Genomic DNA, 13,839 nt, shown 5'->3' on the forward strand with positions numbered 1-13,839 from the left:
TTATCATAAATGGCATCCAATGAAGAGAGGCAGACAAGTGCCACCGTCTCATGGTCCCTAACATAGTATATTATTTATCTGAAATAGTGTGAGTTCTATGGTTGATTTTCTGGAGTTTATGGGATGAAAAATCCAAGTTTCTGGGAGAAAATCACTTGCTTGCCCATGCCTGATGATTAACTTGGGAACTGGTCAGGGAAAGGGTTAGAAAAAGTTCCTCTAGTTGGTAACTAGATTTGAACTGAGAACAGCTTTCTTCTGGCAGTCTAGTGCACTTGGCACAAACAGCACTTCCACAGGGCTATACAGGCCTATTGTTTTATACTGTATATTTGTTATTTTATTTTATTTTTATTTATTTATTTTATTTATTTTTTGTCGCATAATATATGAATGATCCTAAAACTTTTTTTTATATTCTGTGTTAGTGTGTCTGAATTGCAGAACAGTTTAGAAAATGTGGGATTACAGATTGTACTTGAAGTAAAAGAATGCCTACAGAAACATGATTATCCTGTTCTGGAGGAAACAAAACAAGAAATTCTTCAGAGACAGGTTAAAGAAATTGCTTCTCCAGAACAAAGTGTACGAAAACTCATTAGTAAGTAAATATATATAGTAAAAAAGCAATTTGAAGATTGAAGAAAATTTACTTAATTTTAAAAAATTGTTATATGTAAAATCTGTTCAAAAATGTACTCTTCTTAAAATCTGTAAGCTGTAAGATGATAATGAGTAGTTAACATATTACTGTATTTTATATTTTGATTTGGAAGATGAGCATTTATTATCCAATTTAAAGGATCTGTAGTATGAAAAGTAATGATAACGCATATGAGATGAAACAAGCTGTATTAAGCAAACTTGTTTTTACATAACACTTGTTATAAATGTAGAATCCGATGCCTCACTAACTGTGGGTCATATTGGATAAGTACTAGTTTTTTTAATATCGGTCCCATATATGAGGGATCTCAAGATCTATTGACTCAACAGTGCTATAAATCAGCAATTGGCTGGGGAGGGAGGGGGGGGAAGGTTTTCTGGTGTGTTTCATAAAGAGCAAATGGGGAAGACTTTTTCAAGGAAGTATATGGAATGAAAGAGGAGGATGAAAAGTTGGTTCAGTGAGTTGGAGCTGAACTGTACACAGTCTTGCCATGAATACTATTACAATTTCTTCACCCCCCCCCCCCGTGCTGCCCCAAAATTGTGAGAGCCCAGTTCCATTAGTAGAGCTGTATGCAACCAAATTTGCATGTTTATCAGTAGAAAGAGAGAGGAAGAGAGAGTGAGTTGTCTATCTGTACTGGTTAACATGCAGTGGGGAGATTATAAGAATCATGTAGCTATAATAGCACTTCACAAGGTTCAAATGCAGCCATCTGTTATTTTCAACACAGTAAAATACTCAGGATCAGTAGGATGTTTGTGTATTGAACTATTAACCGTTATAATGATACTGAACACGTATCTGACTGCCAAAGAACAGATCGACCATGCTGGGTTAGGATGCAATAGCTTCTGAGGGCTCTGAAGGATGAAGGGACACAGGATTACGGCATGTCTCTGCCGTAATCCTGTGAGAATGAAGAAAGTGATTTTGTGAGAGATGAACTTTGCACAGAGAATGATGTCATATGTACTGATGACCTGGGGGTGAGAGCCTATCATTGTTCTACTGGACACTTCCTAACACTACAACCACAACACAGAGGGTGATAAAATCAAAGGCACTTCTCCAGCAGTATACAAATAATAGACACAGAGATATACTCTACACAGATGAGAAGATTTTTACCATTGAAGAGTTGTTTAACTGCCAAAACAATTGGGTATATGCTCTGGATGGTCGTACAGCATGTGCCATAGCACCCAGGATACAGAGAGCATCACCCCATGTCAGTGATGGCGGGGAGGGGGGTATCCATGTTGCATTTCTGCAAGAAAGGGATCAAACCTCTGTCATGTATCAAGACACCATGCTGGAACCTGTTGTATGGCCCCCCTTGTTCCACCATAGGCAATGGACCTTTGTACAGGACTCACCCCTGCACACAAGGCAAGGACCACACAACAGTGGTTGGAGGTGAATGTGCCTGACCACGTATCACCATCTGATTGACCATCTGAAAGTCCTGATCTGAATCCATTGGACTTTAAATTGTGGTTGGCTTGAGAGAGTAGCCTGCAAGAAATGACACCCAGCTTTTCCAGCCTGAAGGTGGATTTATAATGAGTGGTGGCAGCATTTCCATTGGTTTTTGTGTGCTACCATCGATATGTGGCCTCACAGACTTTGGTCATGTAAAAGGAGACATTTTGAACATTGAGTACTGCTATATGCATGTGGTTTGTATGTGCTGAAAGATATAAATGATTTACTGATAAATTAAAGGTTTACGTGCTGTTCAAGTTGTAACAGTATTTATGGCTAGACAAAGTATATGAGTATTGAGCAGTAGCCACTTGTGTTCATACATGCTTAGAGGAAAGTGGAGGATGGTAGTTCATTAGAACAGCATTCATGGAGATGCTTATAGAAAAGGTATAATGTAGCAACTGAGCATTTATGGGAAAGCAATTAAAGGGGGTGTCATTGAGAGAGAGAGTGGGGGTGTCATTTATTAAGTAAATAGCTGAAAAGTAAAATCTTCTGAATACAATCAAACATCCAAGGGAGGTTTTAGGTGCACCACCCCAAATGTGAGAAAAAATCTAAGGTTGGGAAGATTTAAGGTTTATAAAGTGTCATGAGTTGAGCAGAAGAGAAGAACCTTTGTGGAGCCTGAAGAGACTATGGATATGATGTGCTTGTTCCAGGATAAGCTAAATATGAAAGTCAACCCACAAAGCAAAAACATATCCTACTTGGCAAGCAGAATATCTTCAAAAGTGAGGGAGAGTGCAGCATGGTCTTTCTTCTGGGAAATGAGACAGGATAGCATTTTGGAGGTATTACCCACCATTGTCATCCTATTTCAGAATAGCAAGTAAGGCAATGTTTAAGGCATTGTATACAGAAGATCCTGAAGCCTGAATCACCTGATCACTACACGGTTTTCTGTAAATGAAGAAGAGGAATGGCAAGTACTGTTATCAGCAAAACTGTGAAAAGGATTGACTGTAGCAAGATCATTGACATATAGAATGAAGTGTGTAGAGCATAGTCTTGTGATCTATGTACTACAGGTCCATTGAGAGGAACCCATCCACCATGACCTACAGTGAACTGGAGAGGAAGCTGGTGAAACACCAAATAGGTATAATACTGGAAATAAAATATGAGGCTGGAATGACCATTGAAGATCTTGTGTGAAATATTATCTAAGCCATTCTGTCTATATAGTTTTAAAGAATAAAGAAAAATAACTTATGATTTGCTTGATCAAGGCTATGTTTTCTTTTTTTTTTTTTTGGAATAAATAAATCATTGTTTAAGCCTAAACTTTTTTTGTTGACCTTTATTTAGCATTACTATGGTTGATTTTGTTAGGAATGTAATCCCTGTTTCTTAATATTACAACTATGAGAAATAGATTCCTACTTTGAGTTTTCACTTTATAAGTGCATGCCTAGGAACACATTAACTTATAAAATTGGGAACTAACATTATAATTTTAAGTTTTAAAGCATAGCTCCATTGACAAGTGCCTGCTGAAAACCAACTACTCTGTAAACAGATTTTGATAGGATACCATGCCTTGCCTCTTTACCGAGAGAATATAGTTGTGATCATTCCAAGTATATACCGTATTTTCTGGTGTATAAGATGCACTTTTTTACCTTAAAAATTCATCTTAAAAATAGGGTGCGTCTTATATAATGAAGGTAAAGATTGTTTCCTCTTTTCAAAGTTATACGCAGTCCCTTTTATGTTCCAAGATCTTTGTAGGCAGTAATGGTGCAATCAAATTGATGCGTGACCTTCACGTGACTTCTAGCGCGTCATTGGCTAAGAACGGGGAGTCCCTATTCAAGTTTCATAATATCTTATCCGAGTAATCAGTTACCGATGTTTATCAGTATTGAGTTGACGTGTTGAGATATTTTGTGTTTCAGTTTGATATTTCCCCGTAGATTTTAGTGATGAAAAAAAAAACAGGCAACATTCATATACTTCAAGTTACAAATTGCAGGTTGTAAAATATGCGGAAGAACATGGGAATAGGGAAGCTGAAAGACATTTTGGACCTCCGCCTACAGAAAAAATGATTAGAACTTGGTGTGGTCAGAAGGAGATTTTGTACAATTTGCATAATGAAAAGGGTGTGGAACGTGGAAAAATTGCGAAGTGGCCAGAACTAGAGACCGAAGTTTTGAAATGGGTGCAAGAAAATCGGCAAAATGGCATTGCCATTTCAATAAAAATGATTCGTACACATTAAAAATTACCTATTATTTTATCCATTTTTTTTAAAATCATACTTTAAAGTTTAGGTTTTTTTCCAGAAAATTGTATTAAATTTCTTGGATGCGTCTTATACATAGGAGCATCTTATACACCGAAAAATATGGTATGTCCAGTAGCAGAGATCAAAATCCGCTTTACAGATTACTTTTATGTTCAACACACTTGCGTTTAATCTAGGCAATATATTAGCTAGATTGCAACATATTAGCAGTTCCCCCCAATCCACCAATGTGTATAAGCAGTATCCATGAAGATTATGCTAAACATTATGGAAATCCAGAACTGCCTCCATCTTGAAAGGTACAGTAGGCCAGCCTGTGAAACTGCGCACTTTTTTCCTTTGAAAATAGGTCTGAAAAACAGGGTACGTCTTATATGTCGATACTCAGTTTTTTATTATTTTCATTTGTGGAAATTTTCTCTGTTCCGAGTTACGCGATTTCTTTATTGCTTCCTTGCAGTGTGTGTGTGTGTGTGAGAGCATTCCAGTTACGTACAGCAGTGTTTCTCAAACTTCAGACATCCGCATTCATATGATTGGTGCAGTATTAACAAAAGATCATGCTACTAAATGACAAAGACAAGCCGATAGTTGAGTTGAAATGCTAATTCTCTTCAACCGAATTCCTTATATAATATCTGAAACACATCACTATATATTTCTTTGTTTTAACACGTTCACTCAAACAAAACCACTGGCAACATATGGTTTTGCTTGAGTCATACAGCATTTTCTGTGGGAGGGGGACATGCGATTCATTAGTTAGTGCCGTTTTTATCCCAGTTGTCTCTAATTGCACTGTTTGTGGAGAAACATATTGCACAGCCTGCAGATGTCTCTGTGTTTTACGATCTCGAACTTCATGGATACATTGAATTTTATTCTATGTGTTAATGATGCATAGCCGAAAATTGCCACGGATCCCTGAATACCTTTCATGTACCCCCAGGGGTAAACTTACCACACTTTGAGAAACATTGACGTAGAGTTCAGCGGATGCACATGCACTGTCATCGAAGATCACAGCTATGTCCTGTTCGTTTAAACTTTCCAATTGTTTTCGCAGTTGTAAATGGTGATAAATTTCTGCCGTTAAATTTTCTCTAAATTTCTTGGCAAATTATGGCTGAAAAACGTCGGCATTGTTACAATATTGCATACAAGCTACGTGTGTTTGCATATGCTAAAGAACATGGAAACAGGGCTGCAGAGAGGCATTTCAGACCACCCCCCAACTGAGAAAATGATAAGAACTTGGTGGAATCTGGAAGAGGATTTAAAAAAAGCAACTCACTGTAAATATAACCTATGAAGTGGAACTGCAAAATGGCCAGAACTTGAGGCAGAACTGAATACTTGGATTTTAGACCACAGAAAAGCGGGCCTTTCAGTGTCTACAAAAATGATTATTCATCAAGCGAAAGCGATAGCCACTAACAGAGGGATCGCTAACTTTACTGTATCAACATCATGGTGTTGAAGATTCATGAAGAGAAACCAGCTATGTATGCGGACTAAAACAAAAATATCACAAAAGATGCCTGCTGAATATGAAGAAAAAATGATTGAATTTCATTGATTCGTCATTAACGCAAGGAAACGAGAAAATTTAGAACTTGCCAAATAGGAAACACGGACGAGGTTCCGCTGACTTTTGATGTGCCTTCAAACAAAACTGTAGATTCAAAGGGCACTAAAAGTGTTACTGTTAAAACTTCGGAGCACGAAAAAACTCAGTACACAGTTGTTTTATCCTGCTGTGCTGATGGGACAAAATTGCCGCCACTATTGATTTTTAAAAGGAAGACGCTACCCAAAGAAAAACTACTTAAAAGAGTGTTTGTACATGTTCACATAAAAGGCTGGATGGATGGAGGAGGAATGAAGTTATGGATAGATAAAATTTGGTCTAGGTGACCTGGTGGACTGTTGAAGAGGCTTGCCATGCTAGTATGGGATCAGTTTCGTTCTCACAGAACAGATGATGTTACAAATAAACTCAAAGAATTGAAAACACAGTCAGTTGTAATTGCAGGAGGTCTAACTAGTCAGCTTCAACCTTTAGATGTCTGTATTAATAAACCATTTAAGGGATTTATGAAGGAGAAGTGGAACAGCTGGATGCAGAAGTGTGGAATTAGTAATGCACTGGATGGTACAGAGGAAAATTTGTTGTATGAGGACTCAGATTCTGATTTAGAAGAGGTTTCAAGTGTCTCTTCATTTAGCTCTGGAGATGAATTTCTGGGTTTTGATGATTAAAAGGCGGGTACTCTTTCCTAGTTAGATTAGGTATTTGTTGAAAGTAGACCTACTTATTACTTTATATTTGAAATACTGTAAATTCATTATAATATTCAGTGATAAAGTTTTTTTTCCTAAAAAGTGTGCACAAAAAAGAGGGTGCATCCTATATGCCTGTGCGTCTTATACGCCGGCAAATACGGTACATCGGGGGGAGACTGTTCCACAGTTCAGCAGTAGCAGGGATGAAGGAGGAGGAAAAAAAACTTGTTCTGTGGGTTTCAAGGTGCACTGCGAAGGGATGTTGGGCGGTTGCTGTACATGTTCCAATGGCTTTAGTACAGAGTGGAGGAATTATTGATGCTGTTTCAGATGAGCATTTTCCATGAAAATATTTATAAAATATACAAATTGCAGAGACTAAACATCTATGTGAAAGTGGGGGAGTGAGTTGGTAAGAGATGGATCATTTATCAGTCTAGTTGCTCTCCTCTGTATCGAGTCAAGCATTTTGAGGGAGCTTTTAGGAGCCCTTATAATGTGAGAACAGTATTCGATAGCTGGGTGGATTTGTGATTTGTATAAGGTTAACAGCTGTCTTGAAGTGAAGTAATGTCTTGAGTGAAAGAGAAAGCCTAGTTTTTTGGAAGCTGAGGATGCAATGGTCGTGATGTGTTTATTCCAGGAAAGGCCAGATGTCATGGTAATTCCAAGAAGAGAGATTTCATCTTGTCTAGGAATTTGAGTGTTATCAAAAATAATTCTGGGGGGAAAATGGTTCTTGTTTGTGGGAAATAAGACAGAACTGGGTTTTACTAGTTTTGAAGTTAACAAGGTTATCTGAGCCCCATCGGAGGATGTCTTGGAGGTCCGAATTAAGGGAAGTTGGGGTTGATGTTCTGTGGATTGAAGTGAGTTGTGTAGGGTAAGGTTTATGAAATGAAAGGGAGGAGTGCAATGTGCTGTCATCTGCAAAACTGTGTATTGGGTTGGAGGTCAACTGAAGCAGGTCAGTTGACTGATGTACAGAAGGAAGAGGGTCGGTGAGAGAACTGAATCTTGTGGGAACCCAGCATTAGTTGGATGGTGGGAGGATTGGGAGCCATCTGCAGGTCCTGAGACAGTCCAAATGATGGAAGTTTGCTCAGTAAGCCTTTGTGCCAGACCTGGTCAGAGGTTTTAGAGATATCAAGTGCAACTACTTGGGATTTGCCAAATTTTTCCATGGCATATGTCCAGAGATGGGTGATATATGAGAGCAAATCACCTGTTGATCGGAATTGACAGAATCCATACTGGTGGTTGCTTAATAGCTGGGTACTGTCGAGGTAGAGTAGGAATTGATAATTGATGGTTTTCTCCATCACTTTAGATAGGATTGAGGTGATAGGGTGGTAGTTAGATGGCAGTGATTTGTCACCTTTTTTTGGCAATGGGTTGAATATAGGCCAGTTTCCAGGCTTTGGGATACATACCAGTGGAGTAAGAGAGTGTGTACAGATGGCATAGGATGAGAGTCAGTTCTGCTGCACAGACCTTCAGGACAATTGGAGGAATGCCATCAGGTCCAGGAGGTTTTTTGTGTCTAATTATGACAACAGGTTTATAATCTCTTTCTGGCAAAAGGATACAGGGGACATTGTATGTTGAGCAGTTGGAATGACTGGAGGGCATTTGCCATTGTCAGTTATGCGTGCAAAGTGTGAAGCCAGGAGATATTGAGCCACCTGGGTATGATAGGGGTGGGAGTAGTGTAGGGCAAAACGTAGGGCAAAAGTTGTGACCAATTGCTTTGGCAAGAGACCAAAAGGCATGGCTGCCGCTAGGACAGGCTGCAAGTTTCCTTGCAGCCTGTCCTAGCTTTTTTGCCTTTTTTACCCGTTCAAATTCTGTTTTGGAATCATTGATAATTTTTTTTGCATTTGTTTTGGGCTTCGGTATAGGCACTGAAGGAGGATGGAGTTCTTAATTTGAGCCAGCTGTGATATGCCTGATTTTTCATTTGTACAGCCTTGGCACATCTTTTGGAGAACCAGGGTTCAGATAGCGAATGGCAGTTCCTAGAAGTGTGGGGAATATATGTTTTCATGCCAGTGGGGATTATTTTGGTGATATGTTCGGTGCATATGTTTGGGTTGGAAGACTGCAAACAACTACTTTGACATTACCACAGTGCCAAGTGGAAAGATTTCTGAAAATTTGTACTCGTCTTTCTGTGTTTAGACTATTGTTTCCATTCTCCATATCTAGATACTTGTCTTGTTACAGAAGATGTCCAGTTATTCAGGTTAGAATAAAGGCCTTTGTTCCTTACTTCATGGTTTTCCAAAAATTGTGCCTTGGATGGTCCATGAAACAAAAACAGCATATTGTGACTTGAGACAAAACTGATTCACAGCCTACACCTAAAGCATTTGCAAGTCCATTTTTAACATGGCTAAGTCAGACTTTGAAAGTGCTAAAAGTAAAAAACTCACCATATGTGTCAGTGGCATTCATACCTTCTGTCAATTTTGTCACCTAAATGGTAGTATTGCAAATAAAGAAGATAAAGCTGATCTCAAGAATACATATCCATACTTGAGTAGAAAAAGCCATCAAAAGCCTGAAATGTGGAAAGGCAACAGGAGTAGATGATATTCAACCATAAAAAACTCACCATATGTGTCAGTGGCATTCATACCTTCTGTCAATTTTGTCACCTAAATGGTAGTATTGCAAATAAAGAAGATAAAGCTGATCTCAAGAATACATATCCATACTTGAGTAGAAAAAGCCATCAAAAGCCTGAAATGTGGAAAGGCAACAGGAGTAGATGATATTCAACCAGAAAAGTCAAGTATGGAGGTATAAAAGTCTTACAGTGGCTACACTGCATAGTTCAGAAGGCTTGGACAGAGGAACGAATTCCAGATGATTGGAGTAGAGCTCTCATAGTACCCATATATAAAAAGGGAAATAAAACTGAATGTGAGAATTTCAGAAGTATTTCTCTACTGAGTGTTCCTGATAAGATTTATGCCAGTATACTTGAGAAACAGTTGAGAAGGATTGTGGACGAGAAGCTCGGTGAAGAACAAGCTGGATTCAGGCCAAATGGAGCTGTCAGGATCAGATTTTCATGTTACGACAAATAGTTGAGAAATCATGGGAATATGACAAAGATCTGTATTTAAGAAAAAAGGCATATGACAAGGTGCAAGAGAGAAGCTGTTCAAAACGCTACAGTTATACAGTGTTAATGGAGCATTATATCAAGCAATACTTAGTCTTTATTTGAATTGTAAGTCAACAGTTAGAATTGAAGGAAGTAGAGGAAGGTGGTTTAATGTTAAATCTGGTGTCAGACAAGGATGTACATTATCCCCTCTGTTATTCATTATCTATATGGATCACATTATGAAGGAAAGTGGTATTAAACCTGATATATCAAAATTGGAGGTGTTAATCTCAGGCTCTTTGCTTTATGCTGATGATGTTATACTTCTAAATAAATCCGCTACAAGTTTGCAAGATTCCCTGACTAAATTTAATAACTGTTGTAATAGATATGGTATGAAGGTCAGCATTAAAACAAAGACAATGAAAATAAACAGAAACATTGAAAATATCAAATGCATTGTGAATGGAGAACCTATAGAACAAGTAAAACATTTTGGCACGATTTTTAGCAAAGATGGTAAGTTAAATATGGAAATAGAACAACAGAATCAACAAAGCTGGTATGCTAGGAAGTCAACTGAATAAATTTTTATGGAATAAGAGAGAAATTAGTCAAAACACTAAATTAGATGTATACAAGACAGTGTTCAAACAAACTTTAACTTATGGATTTGAGAGCTGGGTTAGAAGTAAAACACTTGACCAAAGACTAGAGACAGCAGATATGAGAGTCCTGAGAAAGATTAGGGGCATGAATAGTTTTTAATATCATATTAAAAACGAGCATATTAGGAAAGAATTTGATATTGTCAGCATCCAGGAATGCATTAGCTGAGCTATTCTCAGGTGGTATGGTCACTTAAGCAGAATGGGAGGGAAAGGTTAGCAAAACAAGTGTTTTCTGACAGGTTGTCAGGAAAAAGACCCAGAGGAAGACCATATAGGTGGACTGATACAGTAAAAAGTGCCTTAGAAACAGAAATATAAGACCTGATAATATTGGAGTGTTGACAGGTAACAGATTGATTTTGAGATAAATTGTAAATATTAAGTTAGTAATGATGTAAATTTTTCATGTAGTACTATCACATCCTGTACACCTCTTGAGGGTATATATATCAGGAATTTGTTGATGATGAAGCTGATCTCCTGATGTCATTCTTCTTACCTGACTCCAATGACCAAGATGAACCACCTCTTTCTCTACCTGGAACATTGCACTGCATGTTCAAGAAAGTCAGAAGAAGAATCTTGAAAAAATCTGGATACCAACAAGGCTTCTGGTCTTGATGGAAGCCCTCCCCCCCACCCCCCAAGTTATGCTAAAGAGATGTGCTCTTGAACAACATCTATACATTATGTTAGCAAATTACAGACGAGTCGGTATCTTTGGAGTGGTGCTTAAAGTATTGGAAAAGTTGGTTAAATGTAAAGTTCAGGAGGTGGTGGGGAGGATTCAGAGATGAGTGACCAAGTTGGTGACAGGTCTGTGGCATGCTCTCTAGGAGGATAAATTGAGGATATGTAGGTTTGCACAGTTTGGATGACAGGCAGAGGAGAGGGGGGGGGGAATGATAGAAACTTATGCGTTAGTAAAGAGATTTTATATGATTGACACAAAAGAATTTTTCAGTACATGAGTAGTAGGGTGAGAACAAGGGATCACCCCTGTAAGTTGTGTAAGAGTGTGGTTAGTAAGTTTATGCGGACTAGATTCTTTGCTTGGAGAGTGGTGAATGAGTGGAATGGATTGCCAGAGGTAGTTGTGAGTGTCCCAGCAATGAATAAGTTTAAGGAACAGTGAATAAGTATTGTGTGAATAATATTTAGTGTGAGTCTCCTCACAATGTGTCTTTTGACTCCATGGAGAATTATAAAGTGGAATTATAAATTAGAAAATTAAAATGTGGAATTATAAAGTGGGTGATTGTGGGAAGCTCTGTAGTCAACTAGCATCAGTATGTTGGGTAGACAAGCTGTGCAGAAAAGATGTTGACAGTGCATGGAAATTCATAAGGCAGTATCCAACACAAGGCAATAATAAGATTACAAACAAGTAGAATACAATACTCTGAGGTATGTAAAACAATAAGGAAAAGGATGACAAGAAATTAGAAACTTCAGAACAAGGAAAATTAGAATTATGATAGAAAACATTATGAGTCTAAAAGGAGTGATAAGAGAGTTGACCATAAATAAAATGGCCCTTGAAGATGATAATGCAGTACTAATTAAAAACAAAGAACAGATCATAAAAAGAATAAAATCTTTCTATGTCAAATTATATGATGACTCCCAAAACTTAAATCAGTGTGAAAACAAAAATGTAATACTTCACACAGAAGATGAAGAATTATGCCTTGATGTTTTCAAAGAAGTTCAGTATACAACGAGAAGCTGAGTAGCAGAAAGGCACCAGACGAAGATGAGATACCGATGGAAGTTTCAAAAGCAGGTGGCGAACCAGTCATGACTGTGCTAAGTAAAATTTATACATCATGCTTAAGACAGAAGAGAAAACCAGAGTTGGAATAACGTTATAGTTGTACAATTATTCTAATTTTTGTTATAGTTTTTAAAAAAGGAGACAGAGAAGATATTAAAAATTGCTGCCCCAGTCAGCCTCCTTTCAACAGAATGAAAAACAAATTATATTTTTGCAAATCTCCAGAATAAGTAGGATTCAAAAAAATAAAAAGTAAAAAAAAATAATAAAAAAATAAGCACTACGATTATATATATATATTTTATAAGAAAAATCACTAAAACAACAAATGAATACCAAAAATTCTTAGGTTTAGCATTTATTAATTTTGAAAAGGCATCTGATTCAATCTCAAAGTTAGTTATTTTAGAAGTCCTAAAAAATCAAGGAATTGAAAAAAAAATGTCGAAGTCATGTACATAAAACTCAATTGCATCTATAAAATCAAAAATCAAAATCAAATTTCCTATAAAAAGGGAGATAGACAGGGAGAGATTCCATTTAGCGTAAATTATTTGCTGCAGCCATGGAAGAAATTTTTAAAATGCTGGAATAGAAAAATAGAGGAATCATGTTAAAATCTTCTTCGAGCCTCCATAGCTTAGCTGGCATAGACAAAGCCCTTTGGTTGGAAAGACCTGGGTTCGATTCCCATCCATGACGTGAGGACTTTATCTGGTCTCTTTCAACTAAAGGTAAGTTAGCTGGTCTCATACGGAAGCAGGTTTTTTTTTTTTTGCCCGGAAACTTGGGTTTTTTTGTCCCTCAGAACAGGCAAACCAGCTCTGTGAACACACACGATTTACAGCCTTTGAGGAACCTTTAACTGGTCTCTTTCAACTAAAGGTAAGTTAGCTGGTCTCGTATGGAAGTAGAGGGTTTTTTTTTTTTTTGCCCGGAAACTTGGGTTTTTGTCCCTCAGAACAGGCAAACCAGCTCTGTGAACACACACGATTTACAGCCATGAATACTATAACAATGTGGAAGAGATAGGGTCCTCACAACATTCCTTACACCATAGTCAACTATTTGTCACACCATGGTAGTCAACCTCCTGCACAGGAGATGACACGACACATGATGATGATTAAAATCTTCAGGATATCCTTTATGTATATGATCAGATGTAAGACTTCATAGGTTGTAATCTTTCAACTGGATATGTTTTCATGTTCACTACTTCTGCTGCTGTATACTTTATATTGCTTTCATCAACTATCACAATATTTTTGTTTTTTCCTAGATTTTTAATGGGTACTCATTCCAACTTCGTGATCTATGGTGTTAATGGCTTTGTACTGCCTTATATTATTTATCTAGCTTGAAGAATTAATTGATCAATTAACATTGAAACACCTACTGATCCACTGTTTAAGGTACACAAACACAGCATGTTATATTGCAATGTGATGAAATTGATTCACTTGTGTACGTTTAGTAGCAGATGAATTTCCTTTTCTAGTGTGAAACCATTTCTAAGTTTGACCTCTATAATAAGAAATTAAAATTATTTTTGCATACCCATGGTACTAA

At 37.4% G+C, this 13,839-nt stretch overlaps 1 protein-coding gene across 2 annotated transcripts in view; it reads left to right on the plus strand.

Annotated features, from left to right (window-relative positions):
• Positions 1 to 13,839, plus strand: part of LOC150097854 (T-complex protein 11-like protein 1) — a 202,108-nt gene that overhangs the window by 163,946 nt on the left and 24,323 nt on the right. For both annotated transcript variants that reach the window (XM_090406253.1, XM_090406251.1), the window contains exon 9: positions 429 to 601. In XM_090406253.1, the coding sequence (XP_090262379.1) occupies positions 429 to 601 (173 nt within the window). The remainder of the gene's footprint in view (positions 1 to 428; positions 602 to 13,839) is intronic.

This window comes from Typopeltis vanoorti, chromosome 16 (assembly GCF_054136105.1).
Source record: "Typopeltis vanoorti isolate ZY-2024b chromosome 16, IOZ_Tvanoo_1.0, whole genome shotgun sequence".
In the NCBI taxonomy this organism is placed as follows: Eukaryota; Metazoa; Arthropoda; class Arachnida; order Uropygi; family Thelyphonidae; genus Typopeltis; species Typopeltis vanoorti.